General features: G+C 34.9%; 2 protein-coding genes across 9 annotated transcripts in view; one reads left to right on the top strand and one right to left on the bottom strand.

Annotated features, from left to right (window-relative positions):
- Positions 1-5,802, top strand: part of LOC139145815 (uncharacterized) — a 38,543-nt gene extending 32,741 nt beyond the window's left edge. For all 8 annotated transcript variants that reach the window (XM_070717208.1, XM_070717207.1, XM_070717205.1 and 5 more), the window contains one exon: positions 246-5,802. In XM_070717208.1, the coding sequence (XP_070573309.1) occupies positions 306-1,268 (963 nt within the window). In that variant the 5' untranslated portion in view covers positions 246-305 and the 3' untranslated portion in view covers positions 1,269-5,802. The remainder of the gene's footprint in view (positions 1-245) is intronic.
- Positions 5,803-9,322: 3,520 nt separating this feature from the next.
- LOC139145818 (tricarboxylate transport protein B, mitochondrial-like) lies at positions 9,323-23,033 on the bottom strand. Its single transcript, XM_070717215.1, has 6 exons — positions 22,698-23,033; positions 18,169-18,376; positions 15,211-15,437; positions 14,645-14,874; positions 13,654-13,727; positions 9,323-12,842 (listed from the first exon to the last, which is right to left on the bottom strand). Exons 1-6 carry the CDS (start codon positions 22,822-22,824, stop codon positions 12,722-12,724), a joined length of 987 nt encoding a protein of 328 aa, XP_070573316.1. The 5' UTR covers positions 22,825-23,033; the 3' UTR covers positions 9,323-12,721.
- Positions 23,034-23,260: the final 227 nt, after the last annotated feature.

Here is a 23,260-nt window from a genome sequence, read left to right on the forward strand (position 1 = left end):
GAAATCCAAAGTAATAACCATGCTGACATGGTGTATTGCATATGATATGCTTTGATATTGAGTGAATTCTATTCTGAATTGAAAATCAAATGATCAACAATAATAACATTGTACATTACATTTTTACAGGGTTTATTGATAAGTTGGGCACTTCGTCTTTGACTCACAAAGTTTTAGTAAATGAGGAATATTCATAATTGTATTTCAAGATTAGATTTACATTTTCAACTTTTCTTTTCTTTCAGACACGGCACTGACACACACACATGTAGTTTGATCAACTCTGTCGACATCACGTCCATAATATGTGGGAAGTTGTGTTATTCATATGTGCCTGGACCACTTACATCGTCCTCTTTTTACAATATCAGAAAGAACGAAGAGAGCGTGGGGAATACGTACAGAATGACAACACGGTGTCAAGACAAGAAATGGTCTATCAAGACACTAGTCTCTTTGCATCTCTTGGTCTTTCAGGTGAAGACGTTTCAAACTTTGTGACTTTCACCGATAGATTTTCAAATTTTGATCAGATCATAAAGGCAATGAAGCAGGCCGGCCTGCAGACGTGTCAGTTGATGATCGGTATTGACTTTACAGCCAGCAATGAATGGCAAGGAAGGAAAACTTACAGCAACAAGTGTCTGCATCACCTGTCAGGACAGAAAATTGTCAATCCATACCAGAAAGTTATATCTATCATTGGAGGCACTTTGGAGAAGCTTGATAGTGATAGTCTCATTCCAGCTTACGGATTTGGAGATACTGTCACCAAAAATACTGGTATCTTTCCATTAAGGCCTGACGGTGCTCCATGCAGGGGTTTTGGAGAAGTGTTACTGCAGTACAATGAGACAACATCCAGAATCTCACTCAGTGGACCGACTAGTTTTGCTCCAATCATAAACAAAGCTATAGAAACTGTACAGCAAACTCAGCTGTATCATTTGTTGTTGATTGTCACTGATGGGCAACTGAAAAACCAGCAGCCATCCATTGATGCCATTATTGATGCCTCTAACTATGCATTGAGTATTATAGTTGTAGGGGTTGGTGACGGTCCATGGACAACCATGGAACACTATGATGACATGCTACCAAACAGAAAGTTTGACAACTTCCAATTTGTCAATTTTCACAAAGTCTGCGCCAAGGCAAAATATGCTGAGCCAGCATTTGCACTTAATTCACTCATGGAAATTCCGGATCAATACAAAGCTATTTGCAGTCTTGGTTATCTTAACCCAAAGATGAATAAACGTGATTAGTGCCTAACTGCAAAGAACTATAGATTTCCCATAATTCATTATGATTTGTATCCATGGAGATTTCTAAGTGAAGTCTACCATGTCTCTCAAGTGTAGACAAATTCACAGACTACTTTTTAAAAATCTGGAAACGTACTTTAAGCACACCATGCTTCTCAATTCTCATCTTCAGTGATTTGGAAAATTATGCATGATTGAGAGAGGAGAAAGCATTTTGTAAAATTTTCCACTGATTTGTCTTCAGCTATACAGAATATAATGTGATGGAAAGTAGAGAGACTAGTTGCACCTGCTTTATGAAATAAAAGGATATTGATTTTTTCCAATGTAAATGACAAAAGACATTTGTATGCTAACTTTTCTAAGAGAATGTCCCCATTAGTTTGTCGTAATTTGCTGCCTAAAAAGTATGGCATTTGTAGTACCTACAGAATGTGACTTCCATGGTTGTTGAATGGTTATTTCGAAACTTTCACTGAAATATCTAAATGTACTTTCACAGTATATTATTCAACAATTATTCTGATGCTGCATATTATTGCTTATATGCAGAAAAGGAAAGTAACCTTCAATGATACAAATCAAAGAGAACCGTGGGTAATTTATTGTAATGAGACATTAAACTGTGAGAAGAAAAAACAAAGGAATGCTAGGCTGTAGGTAAGTGGCAATAGAACAACTGTAGTATTGACTGACTGAAGTAGCTCATTGGCTAAGCTGAGAAACGAGGCATTTTAAAAAGGAAATATTGAAAACTTACACTCTTTTTCATACTTGCAAACGGTTATCTAAGTTATAAATAGTTTTTGGTTTGACATTTTCTCCATTGAACTTCACAGAATACATTCATTGGAATTTTCAATGAATTGTGAATGAGATGTCAAAACTTAACTCTGATTTGTAAATTGAGCAGTGCAAGTCACTGATACTGGTATCAGTGAGATTGGATATTAAGTCTGGCAGTGTACATCTTAAAAACCTAACAACACCAACAGTTACAAACTGTCAGTAGGGTTGATAATGTCAGGAAAAATGTTATATACTGGTATATTGAAATACTGAAATGACTAATTGTATAGTCATCATAATATTTATTTCCAATATGATTTATTTATTTGTTCCAAAATCCATCTGCTTGTAATTGTATCAAATAATTTATGAACCTCTCTCCAGATTTAGTAAATGATAAATTTTTATGATTAATATTTTTTTCAAATATTTTTTTTCATTGTTATGAATGAAAGTCCAGGGTAAGTGAGATCACACAGCAATATTGATCACGCACATCTACTTCACTACCGGTACAATCTATGATTCCATTCTGTGTTTTGATATGAAGTAATACATAGTTCTACTAATTTGGAATCTTTTCACTGCCTTATATTCCCAACCTACAAGCCATCACTAAAATTGTGGCTTTTCTTCCTACTTTACAGGGCACAGCTCTGTTGTCATGGAAATTTTGTTTATGATTGGATACATAAATGAACAAAAATAACATTCAGTACCAAAGACAAGGCTAATTGTTTTCTTCAGGAAATAGTGTTTTACATGGAAATATGATATTAATTATTAATCGGTCAGGACAATGATTATTTTCAAGAAATGACTTATTTACTGTATCAGGTGATGGTTTAATTTTCAATTTACTTTTATCTTTGTAACTGTAAATGCTGAAATGTAAAAATTGTTGGATTAATATTCATCAAGATTAAACATCTCACTCATGAAAAAATATTTTATTTTGAATGAATCACAGGCAGGTGTACTATTTACTTCCTACATGAAGTGTGTTCACATTTTACAATTAAAACCAAAGTTAGTATTTAACACAAGACTGTAAGTTTAATGAACTTTGTAATGAATTATGGCACAAAAAGCAAATGATACTTTGTAAATGTTTTAGACAAGATTTTGATATAAATACACTCCAAACATATATTCCACTTGGAAGCAGTTTCTGTAGGCTTTGAAATTGAAGAGAATACCTATACTCAAGAATAATTCATGGCAAAAGTAAATTTAGATACAATATGAGACTTTTGGTGAGACACCTTTCCACATTTCTTGTATTGTGTAATTGTTGCATAAAAACAGAGGTCAGGGACAATCAATGGTGAAAAACCAGTCTGAGCTTAAACAATTTATACTTCAGAAATATTCAAAAAAAAATTTGAAACTCACAGATATAAGGTTTTCCACTATGATTTAATTTGCTTCAGCAATATTTCAAAGGATTTTAAAACTTGAATGTCAGTTAATATACCAGTAGCTTTTACCAATATCATTTTAAATAATTAATTCCCTGTGTATTAAACAATATCATTTTAAATAATTAATTCCCTGTGTATTAAACAATATCATTTTAAATAATTGATTCTCTGTGTATTAAATACAAATATTCAAAAAGTGGAGCTCTACCATATATGATCAATCTATAAAAAGTTTTACAAAGTATAAAACTGACCAGTAGTCTAATGGCTTCCTGGGATTTTAATTGTGTGAGAAATCAATTTTTGATAGTGTTGGTTTGCTTATCTTTTATGATCTGAATCCAATATCCATGTGTGAATCTGAATCTGAACCCAATATCCATGTGTGAATCTGAATCTGAATCTATATATCCATGTGTGAATCTGAATCTGAATCCAATATCCATGTGTGAATCTGAATCTATTTAATATATGAATAGAAACGATGGGATCCAAGCAATACAGCTACATAGAAGTCTTTGTAGATTTAGCAAGTCCGTGATGTTGCCATGGCAAACAAACTGTCTTTCATTTGCAGAAAGGCAGTGGTTCTTTTCATTTCAATGAATTAGGTTCAAATGATGAGTCTCTGGTTATACAGTGTCACCCTACATTTTCAAAAATGAAGACTTCTCAACATATATAGGTACAAATAATTTTTTCCTGGTGATTTCAGATAATAAAATTGACATAGGTAACTGCCGAAGACAGTTACAATGTAACATCTTAACCATGATATATTCAAGCGATGAGAAGGAAAATCATGTACATTTATAAGTTTGAATGCTTCTTCATATTTCAAAAAGAGTCTTCCGGACCAAAACAGTAACAGTAGTTATTAATTCTCAACAGTCAGCAAGGAAGGTATCCTATCATCTAATATTTGATATCAAATGTTTCATACTGTATGTAGGATACATGCATAGCACACAATACTCTTAAAATCAAATGCATTTTATTCAAATGCACATTGTACCTGTAGTGTATGATTGAAGTCATAGTGCCTAAAAAAGCTGTGTGCCATATGTGAAACCTGCTATGAGAATGGACCATTGTACAAACAAAACCGTTTACATAAACATACATAGGACTATATGTGTATTCCTGTGTGCACATTTTTCCATATCTTGTGTATTTGTTTATACCACCATAATGTGACTTCTTTATGCAGTGTCATTTTTTCTATAGAACACTACAGCAGTCACAGTGGAACATTTCTATCCCCGAGTAGGTCTATTCATATAGCAGCTAATGCTTCGGTGCATTTTGATTTGACATTTATCAATATCACACTTCACATCAATTCAACCATGAAATCACTGCATTTTCTGATGTGAACTAGCTCACAAGTGGTCATGTCCACTATGCTTAACATAAATATACTGTCTGTAAATTGTAAGTAAAAAAATTGGCTTTGCAATTTTCATTTAAAGGTATACTGTCACCTCTTCCAATTTTGTCACTGTTACCATGGAAAGAGAAAATCTAACCAATCACAGATTTTAAGCGGGTGGCCGCTTTTTAAAAACAGCGCCCTCATATGGGCATTTTGAATACCAAGGAACGTCCTTTTGACCATATATGGGCATGTTTAGATTACAGGTGACTGTATACCTTTAAAATAGAACTGTGGTGTTGATGCTTCTATACACTCAGTTATCTTGCAGACTTAATTTACCCTGACAATTAATATTTTTTAAATATTTTTTCTGTACACTAGGACCATAAATTATTGCAGTCATAATCAGTGTAAACCCACTTTCAGGTCGCTTTTATATGGACAGACAATCCATTTGTTATTCAAAAACTTCAGAACTCTTTGCAATAATTTTTCCATCACCTTAGTCATCAGGTGAATGAGAAATTTTCAGAATGCATAGTGCTTTGATTAATGTGTGTGTGTGTGTGATCAATTAAGTTAAACTTACTGTATATGTATACTTAAGATGTAAAATTTTATGATTGACATAAATAGATACACTTATTTACAGTATCATATGTAATTAAGCAAATCTATGGAAGTTTTAGTCATGATCAGGATTGCTGACAGTCCTATGCAGTCTAGCTTTGCTAGTTCTGCACATATTCTTTTCCATACACATTGTCGTGTGACCACTTGATATGCTCAACACTTATTGCAATACAGTAGACTAATCAAGGTCACAAATCCTTCATTCTGTAAATTTGATTTTAAATATTTGACATTTTGCAATGTGATCCATTGTTTACGATCTTCTTTTCCATTCAATTTAATAAACTCAGCTTCTTTCAAGTGATGAAAAGTTGTCTTCTCAATTTTTGTTCAAAGAAACTTTCTAGTTTGATTTATTATGATTTGTTAAGATTCTTAGACTGAAGGAATACTGTGTGCTCAAGACACTATACAAATATTGCAGTTTGCTAGTGAAAATTCACCTCTTTGATCGTAGAGGGCGCTTCTTATAATTGGACCTCAAATCCTCTGCTGTGTTGATTGTAGACAAATCTTCAATCAGTTTCATTCTGTGATTAAATATTAGCATTCAAACAATAGTGCATATATTTCCTACCTTTGTCAGGTCTGTTATGTCTTCAGTTTTTTCTATCATTTATCAACTGATCAGGTAAATGTTAGACTTTCTGATAAAACAATGTAAGAGAAGGAAAAATATATTACTTGTGGTAGTAAATATATGTATACCTTCTTGGCTTGTGAAATAAATGCCAAACTGTTGACATTGAAATTTATTTGTTAATGCAAATGTAAACAATTTCATCCTTGTATGTGAATGCATCACTAAACAATAGTGGATTTGTAGATTATAGAGAGAAACTCTAGACTCATCCTACTCCAAAATTTTGCAGGAAACTTTGCTGCAGCAGAGTTTGATAGGAATGACGGAGAAACTTATAAAATATGTCTAGAACCATTTTTCATAATCAAATCTATAACGTAAATCTAGGATTTTGTCAGATTTATTCTAGACCAAGAACTAAATGGATCCAATGTTTCTGTCTGTTAGTATTCCACCATCGTATCATCTGATAGTACACAAACGATTTCTGTTCAGTAACAATTATTTTACTCACAAGCCATCCATGGTCATTTATTTTCACCGACTGTAAAGATGTTTGCTATAAACAGAGAAATTATTTTTGTATCCAAATGTATTAGAAAACACCTAGACATTTTACGCAATGTCAAGTTTCGTATTACGTCAGTCATCAAAGCAGAATACAAGTGATTGTACTAACATCTCATTCAAGTAATGACTGTGCTTTGCAATTCTCATATAAAACTATATATTCTGTGAAGACTACAGTACGACCATCTAATTAATTCCCATGCAATTTTTTTGTATAAATTCCAGTACACTCTTGTATGGAAGCTTACCTTTACATTTTGCTTCTTGCCCTGAAGAAAAGACATTCAAAGACCCGTAACAGCCAGATAGGGAATTCTGATGGGCATAAACCTCAATATGAATTTGACCTCACTATAAATGCAACAGATTTCCATCACTTTACATTACAAATCAAAGAGATAGTATATGCCATGTGATCAGGACAAAACTATTTCTTCATTTCCTGTATAGTCAATGGTCCTGGAGAGAACACCTGTTGTGGCAGTTCTATGATTGGCTATCATAGAACTACTATATCACCATTTGCTATATAGTCAGTGGTCCTAGAGTGAGCACCTGTTGTGGCAGTTCTATGATTGGCTATCATAGAACTACTATATCACCATTTGCTATATAGTCAGTGGTCCTAGAGTGAGCACCTGTTGTGGCAGTTCTATGATTGGCTATCATAGAACTACTATATCACCATTTCCTATATAGTCAGTGGTCCTAGAGTGAGCACCTGTTGTGGCAGTTCTATGATTGGCTATCATAGAACTACTATATCACCATTTGCTATATAGTCAGTGGTCCTAGAGTGAGCACCTGTTGTGGCAGTTCTATGATTGGCTATCATAGAACTACTATATCACCATTTGCTATATAGTCAGTGGTCCTAGAGTGAGCACCTGTTGTGGCAGTTCTATGATTGGCTATCATAGAACTACTATATCACCATTTGCTATATAGTCAGTGGTCCTAGAGTGAGCACCTGTTGTGGCAGTTCTATGATTGGCTATCATAGAACTACTATATCACCATTTGCTATATAGTCAGTGGTCCTAGAGTGAGCACCTGTTGTGGCAGTTCTATGATTGGCTATCATAGAACTACTATATCACCATTTGCTATATAGTCAGTGGTCCTAGAGTGAGCACCTGTTGTGGCAGTTCTATGATTGGCTATCATAGAACTACTATATCACCATTTGCTATATAGTCAGTGGTCCTAGAGTGAGCACCTGTTGTGGCAGTTCTATGATTGGCTATCATAGAACTACTATATCACCATTTGCTGTATAGTCAGTGGTCCTAGAGTGAGCACCTGTTGTGGCAGTTCTATGATTGGCTATCATAGAACTACTATATCACCATTTGCTATATAGTCAGTGGTCCTAGAGTGAGCACCTGTTGTGGCAGTTCTATGATTGGCTATCATAGAACTACTATATCACCATTTGCTATATAGTCAATGGTCCTAGAGTGAGCACCTGTTGTGGCAGTTCTATGATTGGCTATCATAGAACTACTATATCACCATTTGCTATATAGTCAGTGGTCCTAGAGTGAGCACCTGTTGTGGCAGTTCTATGATTGGTTATCATTGATCAATGGATGGCATTGACAGCAAGGAAAAATTATGATTAAGGTACACATGACATGTTGATGAAAGTGGACATAAATCAACATTTTGGGGGAAAGGAAAAGATTTCTTAAAAATTTCAGCTTCTCAGAAAACCAACATCAATACAATTGTATATTTCTGATGGCTAAGAACTTGGAATTCAAATGGACCCCTGTACAAATAAAACCAAATGCACAAATGCTTGTAGAAACACATTTCCATACACATAAGTACATATGGGTTTGTTTGTACTGCTATGGCATGATCTCCTTGGCATAATACAAGTCTGAAGAACATTGCATGTCTTATTTATTCCCAAGTTGAAAACATTCAAGGTAGCTCAATTATCCTTGCACATGATACTTCTATCATTCTGTGATGGTATGTTACATCATAACAAATTTCAAATTTCTGTCAGTCAGAGATCATAGTTATAAAAAATACTACCTACATGTTGCCTTTCACAAGTATTTGTCCCTGAAATCAATGCTTTAACCCTTTGCACCCTGACCCCCTGGTACTCTGTGACGTCATCGGACATGTCTGTCTGAGCCGGGTTCAAAGGGTTAAGGTAGAACGCGCCTCAGGGACAGATGATTGGACTCAAATTTCTATAATCCTTTCCTGATTTACCACTTGTGGGGATTCATTTTGAAGCTCTTTGAGAAAGAAAAACTTTCACCTTCATAGTTTTTCAAAATCAAAAATTGAATTTTCCCCATAGAGTTAACACAGGAATGGTGGTCACTTTGAATTTCAAATATCACAAAATGTTGAGTAATTTGTTTCACTTGTTCCAAACTTTGCCCGATGACTGCCGATTTTTATTGTTGATATGGTTAGAGAATGGTCGAGTTTTATTCAGGAAAGTTTGAGCAAAGGTTTAAGGCTTTCACTTTCGAGGCACATACAACCTTAAAACAAATCATGTGGAAAAAAATTAAATGATTGATATCAGAGTCTTGTTAACATGGTAATGTTTGGTGTTGATTTCTCTACATACAGATCTCTTCAAATATACTGATATTAGTTTATCAAAAAACACTCCAGCAAACAAAGATGAGAACAGAAGACATTTCCTTCACACATTCACCTGATTTATTTCACATTAAAACATTTAACAGTTTACAAAGACTTACACTCTTGACAACTACCACACTCCCAAGATTTGATGTTTTGCTAGAACCACACTACATACTCAATGGTAAATTGCCATTGGATAGCCATTGGTAGACTTCATGTTACAAAGAAAATATGAACCTGCAACACTCCCAAGAATTCAGTCTAATCTCATTATGATTACATTTTGAAAAGAAAAAACAACTTTCTGCCATTTTGAAATACACCCACAGTCCATATTGATAAAAGTTGCATTGAAATATATTTCAGAAGGGGAGAAAATAAACAGTCCTTTCCTTTGGACCATCTAAGGGAATAGAGGTAGCACTTTACAATACTAAACAAGAATTTCAAAAGTGATAAATAGACAAACTTTGAATTCTTCTGGTCTGTGGAAGACTGATGATGTGAGATATTCAGAATAGAAACACAGTCTTCTTCACAACACAACTTACATGCAAAACTGTGTTGTACTTGGTCATTATTTCAAGATAATTGCACTACCACTGGAAATCTATGTCCTTGTTTTGGGTTTAAACATGTATAGTTTGTTACTTATGGTCCAATTTGGTCCATGAGAAGGTTGTTGTAAACAATGTGGGATACTAGCTACTACATTATTTCACATTATTGACAATGCTAAAAGAAAATCTTATGGTATCTTTTGGAAATATATGGTACTGGAAATATAGAGAAACTAGACTGAAAAAGTTACATCACATGTACAAATCTAAACAGGAAGTTTTCATTTCTATAAAGTTTAATAATTCTTTTCAGAACAACGAAACTTAAATGATAAACTTTACAAACGGGCATGAAAATCATGAGTGAAAATGATACATTTTAATTCCATATTATATCAGCCATATACTACAAACCTGGTATACTGATTTCATTTTACAACAGGATAATCCTGTTTATTTTATTGCTTTGATTCCAAATAAAAAGTAAATTTCAAATAAATCAACATTTTAATCACAAATTTAAAATTCAAAAAATTCCTCTCATAAAGTGAACGCCCCTCATATTTACATAATTGTGCAAATAAAAGAAACCACCAAAGAAATATTGAGCAGAGTTTAAAATTCCCAAACTAGATGTGGGCAAAAGAAATTTATGCTTCAAAAATGTCAGATAACTGTACAGTTATCACAAAAACGTTGGAGGAGTTGTCTAATGCTTGAATAAAGTTATTCAAACTCAGGAGACAAAGCTTAAAGTCACACAAGAGAGGAAAAATCAGCGCTAGGATTGAAATGTGTCTGCTGTCTACAATGAAGTTGAATACACTTTGTGTGTAGTATGTCAGCCACTTGTCTGAGGTCTACAAGTATTCAAAATATTATCAATTGTATAATCTCTATTTCAGACTTTGTGAGTGAATTTGTCTGATGAATCCAATACATATATTTTAGATAAAAATATATTACGTGGTCCATACCATTAGAAAAATAATATTTATCAAATGGTAAAGCAAGAATTGATTAGAGGGGAGGTTACCTTGTTGAGTTGTTTGTCAACACAACAGAGACATTTGGACTTTGACTTTGACCCTTTCACCACCATGGTTTGGCCCAAACCCATTGTTATCAATGGTAATTATGGGCCAGTCTACAAGGAATAGGGGTGAACAGGTTAATACTAGAAGGTTTCTTTTTCAGAATTCATCACTGCATCTGAGTGGAGTTCAAAAATAACTCTGTATTAAAACAGTCAAAATTCTTCAACTCTGAAGTTTGAGTACTGAATCTGTAATATTACAGGTCTCATCAGAGCACTTTTTTATCCTGTAAATTATGAAATTTGTGACATCTTTCTGAAGAAAAAATAAATTCAACTGCATAAAAAACAATCCAAGTTTGTTTTACATAAATATCTGCTGTGTATAGGCAGCAATATTCCCTTGTAGAAAAATATTGCCTGTGTAAGACACAGCTTTTGGTGTTAGTGATGCAGCTTTGGTGTGAGCCATGGAGGTGCACAACACATACAGTACACCACACGATGTCAGATTTTCTTACAAGTTCAGTAGTTGTAAAAATTAACATCCCGTGCAGAGGGCAACAAAAAACCAAATCCTGCTTGTGCAAGTTCTTCTGTTGATTGCAATATCAATATCTTACTTTCTATGAAACACAGTCTTCAAAGTATCAACAGTAAACACAGGCATTCAGATTTGCCAGTTTGAAGCATACAGATCCCACAAAGTTACTAGGATCTATGTTTGAAGTAACCATGGACTTAAAAAGTCTTTGTGTATTGCACAGAGTCTAAAACATTTGCTAGATTTTTTAAAGTGCTTTCAGCACCTTAACAGTTGTAGAGGTATTTTATTGGCATGGTTTGATTTTCACCACAAATTACTATTTACCTTGTCAGGATTACTTAGTTCAGCACTGATATTTTTCCATATGTTAATAGCACTACTCAATAAAGTTGTAACTGAACTAAACTATATGACAGAAAGGACACAGTATTTCGGTAGAGAATTAACAGTCAATCTCTTGTTTCTATATGCTTATTGGCATCTGGTTATTTTGAAAACAAGACTGAACCATGAGGACATGAGAAAATTCACCAAACACGACAATTAGGGACTCACAGAACTGCCTCGGAGTAAGGCTACATAAATTCACTACATAATGGAAATAGAAGCCGAAATCATGGGTGCTCTTTTGAAACTTTGCCGCTTTGTAAATTCAAAATTTGCAAAATTCATTTGTGTATGAAAGTCATTACACCTGTCAATTTACATTATGACTTTGTATTCATTTAAATGTTAAATTCATTAGGAAAATCACACAGATATAATACTGACAGCCAAGTCATGACCTTTTATATTTAAAAAATCTGAAGGCAAACTGAATATGCAGTTCATATTAAAAGCTCACACATTGAATTTATAATCTATAACTTGATGCAAGTTTGGGCTTAATTTGCTGATAGCAGAACAGAAAGAATCTTCAGTGTCTTGTCTTCACATCATTACACAAGGAAGTTCTGGTAGCATAGCAATAATTATATAAGATAATCTCTGTACTGGTAAATTAGCATTTTACTTTTCCCAATTACTCAGACAATAAATCTAGATGTTGCGATTGTCATTTCTTCCCTATATCAACAATGAGGCCAGGATAAAACAAGCTGACATGGTAATGAATTTAGAGAAAGGCTTAAATGTGTAGGTTGACTGCTAATACTAATTTGGTAAAGAGCATATTGGATTAAATTGAAACCAATTAAGTTTTGACCTTGAATTGGAATTCATCTGCTGAACAAGATAAGTGGGTGGAATCTATCTTTCCATAAAAACTAAACTCTGCAATATCTTGATTGAAGGAGATGTTATTTCAGTTTATCCTTTGACTTTCTTCTGAACATAATTGATTGCTGTCAGTACTTGATCATAGAGTATAAAGACCAAAGCCACATCTAAACACACTCTGGTAAGTCTTGGTACTGTTCCTTTGTAAAATCTGCCAAGTAACAAGTAGTGTGTTTTGATTTAATAATAAAACATTTACGATGGAATGGAGAAACAAAACAATTTGTCAGATAAAACTGCAGGGCAACTAATTTAATCTAGTTTGTCTATTGTTTTTGTGTTGTTTTGGTCAAGACAGATGCAATCAACAACTAATGGAACAAACTCAGACTTGTTATCAGCTCTTGTACTCTATTTTCAGTCACACAGGATTTGCAATGTATGTCCAAATGAATTCAACCAGTAATGTATATGAGACTTGGGATAAATATCTCATATATATAATGGCAAAACAATTTCCACGGTCCAACTTCATCAATTTAGAAGATACAGAAAGTGATATGATGCAACTAAAAGAAATATGTGTATTATTTCACAGATTTGAAAGAATATGGTTTTTTACACACCCAATTGGTAGATATACACACAATTTTAATTATATCAATGGTTTTCCTTCTATGCCAATATTATAATTCCGTGAGTCAATCTGTTTAAACCATAATTGTCTTCCCTAGCTTTATAGTACTCCAAAGAGTCCAAAGAGTGAAAATCAATCACAATAGGTTGGCAGGATTTTGATCCAAACTTTCACTTTTTACCTTGTGTTCAATGTTTGTGATTCACTGAATCATTACGAGTTCTATTTTATCATGTAAATGCACTGTGCTCTTTATTCATGTAACAGTTGCCACTTATCAAATGCATAGCTCTGACCTAAGCTTTCATGACAATCAATTCTGGAAGTAGATTTAAATTACATATGATAGTAAAATATGAAGTAGATTAAAGAGATTAACACTCACGCTTTTGGTCCTTCATATTTTGCAATCTTGACAATGCAGTCCCAGGTATTCTTGTACTTATGGGCTTCAAGACCCTATGAATGAATGATCAATGTTGATGTGAATAAGTTTCTTATAAATCATGGGATGAATTTCAGTGACATCATCTTGAGGTCATTGACTGCTCAACTCACAGTTTAATACAAAAATGACGGTACGTTTCGATGTAAAAGACAATAGTACTTTACTTGACATTGATTTTGGAGACTGCATGCAATCAGAATTATATGGAGTTTCCTTATGATGATCTGTGTGGTATATGTGGGTGTTTTGTCATATTGCTCAGGGATTACACCAACTTGTGACAAATATCAGTGAACATGCAGTAGATAAAGTAGATAATGAAAATAACAAACAGTAGGCAAAAATTGTCAAGAATTCTTTCAGGCAGAATTAGCACAGTCCTAAGATGACTAATGGCATAAGAAGATTATTTATGAGGTTATTATTGAAATACCACAAAGGATGCACGAGGACACTGGCGCAGCGTATAGCCTGACGTAAGGCAGAGGGCGATGCATGGCGCCAATGTCCGAGTGCATCCTTTTGTGGTATTTTGGTGATAACCTTATACTGGTACAGTACATCTTATATTTATGACCAGGGCATCAAATTGTTAAAGTAGTGACCGCTTTCGTGCAACGTTAACAATTTTCTTCCCATTTATAGCACAAGTGTGGAATGCTATTTCAGACGTGCTTCTGCAAGTTCTGGATAGTGTGTGTACACTGCACACATACATACGGAGGCGAGCGCGCGCGAGACATGTTCTAGCACTCATCCAATGGGTCCCTTGAAACATTTAAACAGTGAACACACAGATACAGCTGCAGGGGATGGGGCGCCTGGAAACTGTACGTGTTACGGAACGGATGTTTCGTACATTTTTTTAGCGCACACAAAATTCTATTGTTCTTGATGGTAGATGTATAATAATGATACCGGTACTTACTTGCATTCTTGTTTTGACGACATCAATAGGTGTGTTACCAAACACTGAACATGCACCCGCAAAACCACCCATCAACCCAGTCACTACTGGGTTAAGTGCTTTGTGTTCAGGTATGTTGTATTTCTGTCTGTAGTACGCCCTCGCAGTGTCCATCACCAGGAAACGAATTGCTTGATTACTGCCTTGTTTAAGTACAGTAGCGGTAAGCCCCTGATAAATGCCATGTAAACCTGTCAAATGACAACGCAATGTCAGATACACTACAAACATTGGCAACTATTTTAAAATACAATGTAATATCAGTTTACTGCATTACAATTTAAAAAGTGCAGTAAAGCCAGACTTACTGGTGCAAATAACTAAATATTACATTCAACATTTTATCATTGTTTTTAATAACTGCTGCTGAGCAGAGGGAGATGTTATTGTATTTGCTTATTTACATAAAATATTCTCTGATGAAGACTGCAAAATACCTTTGTGATATTTACCATAGCAGATGATGGATCAGAGGATTAACTCAATTCTCCTAGTTTGTTAAACTAGATACTTGGAGAGTAATTTACCCTGTTCCCTGACGATGAGTCTCACTCCATGGAAAAATCCTTTGAATCTTGGATTCGTGGCTGTTTGATCATTGATGAACTTGACCTTGATGGTTTCCATTGGTGTTACAGCTAAGATAGCTTCTGATACACCAGCCCCTAGACCACAAAAGACACTGCCAACTTTGCTGAGTTTTCCACCATGTCTTTCCCTCCACTGATTCTTGAGGAACTCATTTGCACCAAATCTAATGGCAAATAGATACACACTTTTATTAGACTTGTGTTCTCAGCATTATTGACAAATACAATTGGCAAAATAACCCTTAAATACGCCTAACTTCTAAAAGGAATAGTGATCTGGGTGAAACATGCATGCGTACATCTATGTATGTATACATTCATTTCTGTGTGCAATACTCCAATTTTTCCAAAGAATATTGAGAAGAGTGCATGAATAAGTAAGTTGAAGGTTTAGGAGGACAGGTAGAGTCCATTTCACCCTCCACAGCTGACTGATGTGATAGAATTTCATTTTCTGTCAGTCAGAATTCTTTGCTGTAGTACCAGTATGCAAGGCCTTCTCCATGATTTCTAAACTATAGCTGTGTGTCTCAGCCTGCTGTTATTCAACGCTGGCCGTATACGCTTACTGTATATTCAAATGACCAAAGTGTAAACCCAAGACTGAAAAATCTAAAGTTTCTAGCAACCAGAAAATGACACCAAGGTCTGTTTTCAATTAGTATGTCTGTTTGGGAATATCACAAGCTACCATGGCACCAACCCTGGTGCTATCAGAAGCATCAAATATTTTATGTAAGACATTAACCTCAAACCTCATTTAGGCTACCCTCTTACCACCAGACATCCTTTTTGAGGTATATCTCCTAATATTTAAAATACATCTATCAGAACTATGACAGATAATTATAGAAACTTTTTGGAAAGGAATTTGTCATTTCAAAAACTCCAATATTCAGCAAAATCACCAATCATGAATTCATCAACCTTTAAGAGGGAATAACCAAAAGAGTTTGAGTGAAGGAATATCCTTTCACATCGTGATTGATGCAAAGCTAATAAAGTAAAGTATATAGCCAGTCTGTGATGAGTATGTTACATGTACACTGTTCATTTTGACAATGGGTTGCTCTTTTATATCGCTTGCATGGAATATTGGTGACAGTAAAAAATGCACAGGATTACTTCAAAATAAATGGACGTAAAAATGACATCAGTGTGTTTTGTGTTGGACTAGGGGGAAGAGGAAAAGTGGTTATTTTGAAGTGAATTTTGGAGAGGTGAAAATGACTGCAAATTGAATTGCATTTGTAAACATGTCAGGTTGGATTACATGTCTGTAGGAAAACATTCAAAGTGAAAATAAACGGCATTCAACCTTAACTATGAATTATCAAAAAAGGAAAACTCATTCAAATCAGAGGAAATTTTCAATTTAAGAGAGTCAAGTTTGCTATTCACATTAATCTCCTCAATCTGACTACTTTATATTTTGGCTAATACAATTCTAATTGATTACCTCATAATGTCTAATTCTATTGAAAAGAGAAATATACAGTCTGAATCAAACCAATTCTGATTTCAGCAATCATTACCGTATTCTGCGGTCGTACAAAATGTGGCCCCACATGCTGACTTACATTAAATTGATTATCAAACCATTAATCAGTGCTGACGCACTTATTCAAATTTTACACTGATTGTCAGTAATTCTATATTGCTATGTTTCAAATAAACTTCCAATCAGATTCATGGAATCTCCACTGTCAATAAGTGGAGGACCTGAATGTATTGCACTGAGGTCAACCGTATTTAGTATGTGTCAAAGGCCATGCTATTTCATCAAATTTAAGCTGATTGATTCATGTGTACATGAAAGAATTAAAGCTTGTACTCTCAAAGTACAAGTATAGTAAACCAACCCATGTTTCCATCCAGCACATTTATTTTAACCCTAAATTTCCCAAAGGGGTACTTTTCACAATAACCATACTGAATATCATTGAAACTCTGGTAACATTTGCAAACCTGGCTATTCTCTACAAGGTCTATGTTTTAAGATACGTCACCAGTTCAATGCCCATTACCAGTTTAAAAATCATATTTGTTTTTTTGTGGTAGTAAAATTATAAAAGCTATCCTTAGTTGTTTCTCAAATGTTTGGAGATGAATATAATTTGGTCAGATGACACTTGGCACAAAGTTCTATTTGGTAGAAAAGATCAATTTGCTGCGTGATAACCATTTGACTCATAAATGTATAGATTAATACAGCAATGGTATGTTTATAATCTTGTTACCATGTTTCAATGCTGCACAGAGCAAAACAATTTATTCACGGTTTACTCCTATGGTATAAATCAAAATTTCAAAGCTAATTTATAATGCTGTCTTTTTCTTCTGAATTGGCACTGGTTTTGCTGTTCACCATACAGGATGAAAGTTGTTGAATGAGAAAGTTTATGTTACTGACATTCATACAATATATCATCATGGTTCCTCTATCATCTAAAATAAGGGAATACAGATTTGGCCATTCTCTATTCAAGTATTAAATCTATAATTGTTGTTGATATGCCTGTCTTTGACAGTTGCCCAGTGTATAGTTAATTGCACATGCTATTACAATTCATCACAACATACTGGCATTATTGTCTATCATAAGAAAAAGTTGTGTGATGTATGAAAATGTTACTAAATGGACCCTTTGATACCCCGTCATGAATTTTTCATGAACTAACTGCAGAATACGTGGAAGGATATTGGTACAGTAGTCCAGGCCATTCATACTCAACAGTTTTTTGTAATATTCATGTAACAATACTGTACTCACACTACATGTATTATTGCCTTCCTAACACCATTCGTAAAGCATTCCATAAAGTCAACTCAAGACAAAATGAGACTTTGAATGAAAAAGGAAATACAGCTAAAGACTGTATGAACATAACCCACCTGACGGCTGCTTTTGGTACAGAGCCATATACAAGTACACTAAGTCCTCTATAAAAACCAAAGTAGCCATGATGTTTCCATGTGTACTTTATACAATCCACTGGACCTCTGTACATAGGCTTAGCTGATCTTTCATCCAATTGTAACTGTGTTTTCACATATTCTGTAGGATATGTTATACATACTTCTAAACCACCAGCTATTCCACCTGTAAATCAAAAAGTGAAGATATGTCATCATTTGCCACTGATTTCTCTAGGATTTTACATTGATTATGCTTGTGTCATTTTAATGTCACAATGACATTCAAATGAACTTTTTGTGTGAAGGCGTATTGTTACACCAGTATGTTTTGGTGTTTTGCTAAATAGTTTGTGTAAAAGCTGAACACCATGTCACCTTGGCAGGATTTACTGCAAGTCTGCCAAAATGATTATGCCCATATGTCATAGATTTTATATCATGTGTGTTGCACATATATACCCAACAAATTACTACTGTGTGTATTTCTATTAATAGATACATGTATGTGATGGAAAATTTGTTTTCTTTTGTACTGTCTTTTAATAATTTGAATAATTCAAAATTACGAAATCTACATCACATTATAGATTGTAAATTAGTTTTGTATACTGCAGATGTTTTACCTATTGGAACATCTCTGGATTATAACACAGGGAGAGAAAGTACTTTATGTACATGTATTTTATGAGCTGAATAAAGTTTGGTAAACGTAAAGGCAGAGCAATGAATAATTTTTGCCTTATGAAGGTAACTGTCTGATTTAAAACAAACCACCCTATATATTTGATATAAATATGCATAAATGTGAATAATGAATAACAAACAACAAAAACATGCAGACACCAATAGATAATAACCTTTCATATGTGATTTAACTAATAGCAACGGTACTGGTAGGATGCTACCTAATTTTCATGTAAATTTTTGACAGATGCTGCCATGTGTTTAATCATAGACACTCAGGGTCTATGGTTTATTACTTCTTTTGTCTGAATCATTTCGTTTGTCCTCTAAGATATCTAACAAGCCAGTCTGTCTGATTGTAGTGTTTGAAACATACTTGTATCTTACAAATAAAATCAACTAGATCATTGTTGATGCTCAACTCATTTCAAGGTATTTCTATTGACTAGAGTCCATACAAAGAAAATCTCCATTGACATGAAATGACATTCATTAAGGTTGACAGTTTTCAAAGAAACAATGAGACTGACCTCAAATGTGACTTAGCTGCCCTTACATGCAAGTTACATTTCACGTGTGACTGAAATTTTCGATTTGCTTGCAATTTTTTTAATCCTCTTTCTCCCAAGTTGCATTTATTTCTATGGTTTATCTATGGTGCCTGGTAGAAAAAGGATTAATGAATTCCTGAACACAATCACAAAATGGGCTGGTATTGTTTCCATAAATCGAGAGGTTGAATTTTGAACAACTAACTCTGAATTTTAATACATTTCTAGTTATGAACACAGATTCTGTAGATGCAAAAAGATGGTACCGTATCTGGATTAATGTAATGAACTGTAGAGATTCTCACCCTAGCAATTTTGAGAAATGTTTTATTTATACACTTATTGAATGGATTTACGTAGTTTTCCTTGATACTTGGGAATATTTATCATTTTCATGACAAATCTATATACAACTCATGCATTGTTATGTAAATTGATCATTCCTGTTTTTTCCAATGTGAGGAGAACACGGTCTTCCATTTGCAACTTAAATATCTATATTTTCTACCTTAGTACACAAGTGTATATTGTATATTCCACAAGTATCAAGGAAAACTATCTCAATCCATTCAGTAAGTATGATATCAAAATTTTAACCTTGCAGATTTACGCTCTATTATCTGTGTTGACAAATCATATTTTGTCCAGAAAATTACTTTCCGAGTTTATTCAAACCACTATAAAGACTAAACTCAACAAAATATGTAATGGACCAGGTTATGATACCAAGCTGAACTAGTTTCCATTTCCGTTTTAATGAACATTTTATGGCAATGGAAAGAGTTTTTAGCCATTGTTCCCAGCAGACAAGGGCACACACAGTATTTGTCAGGATTTGATTGTTTTCATTTCCAACAGCAATGATAAAAAGGCTTTATGAAAACTGTCTGTAACTGATGTTACCCGGTAAATTAATGAAAAACATAACACATCCTGTAGTATATCCTGAAATTTATTTTATATCCTGAACAGAAATGGCACGCTTATTGGTTTGTTCATTTGCAGCACAAATACTTCACTTCAGATTCACGACAACAATGACCGGTACATCCTGTTGAATATGGCAAAACAAATGGGTAACCTTTTGACCCAATGGCCTTCAAAAGTGGCCACAAAGCATTGACTTGAAAACAATTTGGGTCAACCAAACAGTATACCAGTGAGTGGAACTGTTAAACGTCCTTTTGGTGTACCTACATTTTCACTACACAATAATGTCACTCTGAAGTCTGTTTTATATTATAAACAATGATAAACTTGGTTGGCGACATGCCAAGACTATGATGGTTCTTGAAAGTCAGAAGCGGAGGATTATCCTGTGAATTTGTTAGAAATGCTTGAACAGCGTACTCCACAGAAATCCTACTACTTGCAATGGTATTGAGGGATACCCACCTGTATATCTTTTCAAAACAAATGATGGGTGCAAGTACATTTCAGCCCAATCACTGAAGTGATTACTGCTTTTGTCTGTTTTCAGTTGCAGGTAGTACTGGCTATTCTTTGTGTCACAACTTGAACATCAAAATTTTCATCTAGAAATTATCTTGACAAGAAATTTTCACATTGATTATGTGTACTTCCCTTGATTATGACTATGCAATCTCATTCTCTGCTTGATTAGTATATTGCTTTTACAGAAGCTATCCTAATATTCAAAGACTTTCATTAGCATTTATTGTAGTTTGTGAGTATTCTGCAGCCATATTATTCTTGGATGATCTGGCAGTGTAACGCTGACAGCAGACATATTATCAGATGTCAAGATGACATTGTTATTTGATCCTCATCCCTTGCATTGGGTTTCATATAGTGCTACCTCACATAACTATTCATAATACCATGCTTACATTGTTTCACCGGCCATTTACAATTTATCATAACATCATTAAATGCCAACACAACACAAAGATTCATCGTAGATTTTGATCTGACCTCTTCAGAGAGTCTCCTCTACCAGTATTTTCAGGGTGCTGAAACCTTCAGAGAAGCTGCAGGTAGTTGGACATTGTATGGTAGTTTGTGAATGCCATCGACTTGACTGGCCTTTTGTGTCATTTATTTTCATGGTTTAGTTCACATTCTAACAAGAGATGCATCAATCACGGTCCCTCCATAAAGGACATGATGTACAAATTGCAATGTTTATACCTCCATGGTCTAATATCATGTTAGGCCATCGAGTATATAACATGTTAGACCATGGAGGTATAAACATTGCAATTTGTACATTATGTCCTTTATGGAGGGACCGTGATGAGACTGTCATGCACCCGGGTCATGCATCTCTTGTGAGAAACAGAGGGAAGAATTATATTTCCGATCATGAAGTTTCGGCATGCAAACTTCTAAGGTGTGCCCTTTGATCAACTCTTCAATTCAATGTATAGGAATACTCGTGGGTAGCAATACAGAGTCAGAATTGCCAATTGGCGTTGTGTTCTAACACTAACGAATGATCCAGGGTCGTCGGCTGATCTCGTAAACAAACCCGTTCTCTTGGAGTCTGACCTGTCACACGTGGCAGTTCCATGTTTATCGGCCGATCGTGTTTATTCAATGATAATCCTAATAATCTGGATCGACAGCTCTGTGGCTAACAATGCAGGTATGGCCTAAAGAAAACTGGGAAATGTCGATAGATTGAACTGGAAAATGGCAATTCAAACACCGTTTTAATTTGTTACTGCTAAATCCTGTTTTCTTCCTGCGCCAACACAGTATATGGCCACACTCAGCGAAAACCAATGGGATTGCTGTATTATCACCACACCTCCAGCACTATCCAATGGTGACAAGTGTGTTGCGTCATTATAATAGAGGGAGGTCAGTATCGGAAGGTCATTCCTTTTTTCGACTGCTCGTATTGACGTTTATGTACCAAAATATTAGATTTTGCACAACAAGATCTTGTCAAAAGTGAATAGAATAAAAATAACATAAGGGACAACGATACGCTCAAGGGGTTTTCCGAGTTTGACGATGACAATTTTAAATTTTGGGGTAAACAAAACGGAAATTTCCACTGACGTGCCGAAGTCAGTCGGCAGTGTGCTGTGGCAGACGAGTTTTGCTGTCTGCCAACTCCGCAACTCCATAGGGCCAAACGATGCACATATAGGCGGCCACGCCTTTCGGTATAGAACACAATATGAACCAAGATTTATGCGATAGCAAAACTGACCGATAAACTAGTAACAGATGAAAACTTGCAGTCACAATTTATGAGAAGCTTTATTTGATAAATCGTGCACAAACGCACACACCTACCTGCGAGAATCCCTTTCAACGGATGAGTTGGAGGGGTTGCTCCGGCCGCGGCGGCTGCCACCGATCGCGGCTTACCGAAGGGGTCTCTGAACGGCACAGATTCATTTGGTAATGGTTTAGCTGCCATAATACTTTTGGGGGGTTTGTGACGACAATACAAAAATTAACAAGGCTGCTTGACCTGGACGACGATGTTGAGTATCGCGAGCCCGAGACTGTGTACACGTAAAAATCAACCAAACTCGACGGCCGCGACTTCAACTCAAAGGTGACAAATAGGTCAAATTTGAATAGTATCGCGAGACCTCGATCCATTCGAGAACTCAGCGAAAAATTATTTGCAAGTCACGTGAAAGGAAACCACCAATCGATTTGGTGGCTGGTGGCCCCTAGCAACGTTCGACACTCGACCATACTATTTTTTGGCAGGGATAGGACCCTACAGCTCCAGATATGTAGGCTCTCGAGTTTAATAAGATTTCTCTTTAACATATCAAAATCTATCATTTCAATACTGCATTTAAAATCGATTCAGGGTGACTAGAGAGTTTTAACAAATATTT

Source organism: Ptychodera flava, chromosome 12 (genome assembly GCF_041260155.1).
Source record: "Ptychodera flava strain L36383 chromosome 12, AS_Pfla_20210202, whole genome shotgun sequence".
Classification (NCBI taxonomy): Eukaryota; Metazoa; Hemichordata; class Enteropneusta; family Ptychoderidae; genus Ptychodera; species Ptychodera flava.

Bases quoted from the DNA above. Each gene is read 5' to 3' on its own strand.
- LOC139145818 (XM_070717215.1), bottom strand. From the start codon at position 22,824: ATGGCAGCTAAACCATTACCAAATGAATCTGTGCCGTTCAGAGACCCC. The intron at 13,728-14,644 runs GTAAGTACCGGT...ATTCATTCATAG, and splicing joins TCGTCAAAACAAGAATGCAA to GGTCTTGAAGCCCATAAGTA. The intron at 12,843-13,653 runs GTGAGTGTTAAT...GTTACTTGGCAG, and splicing joins AAATATGAAGGACCAAAAGC to ATTTTACAAAGGAACAGTAC.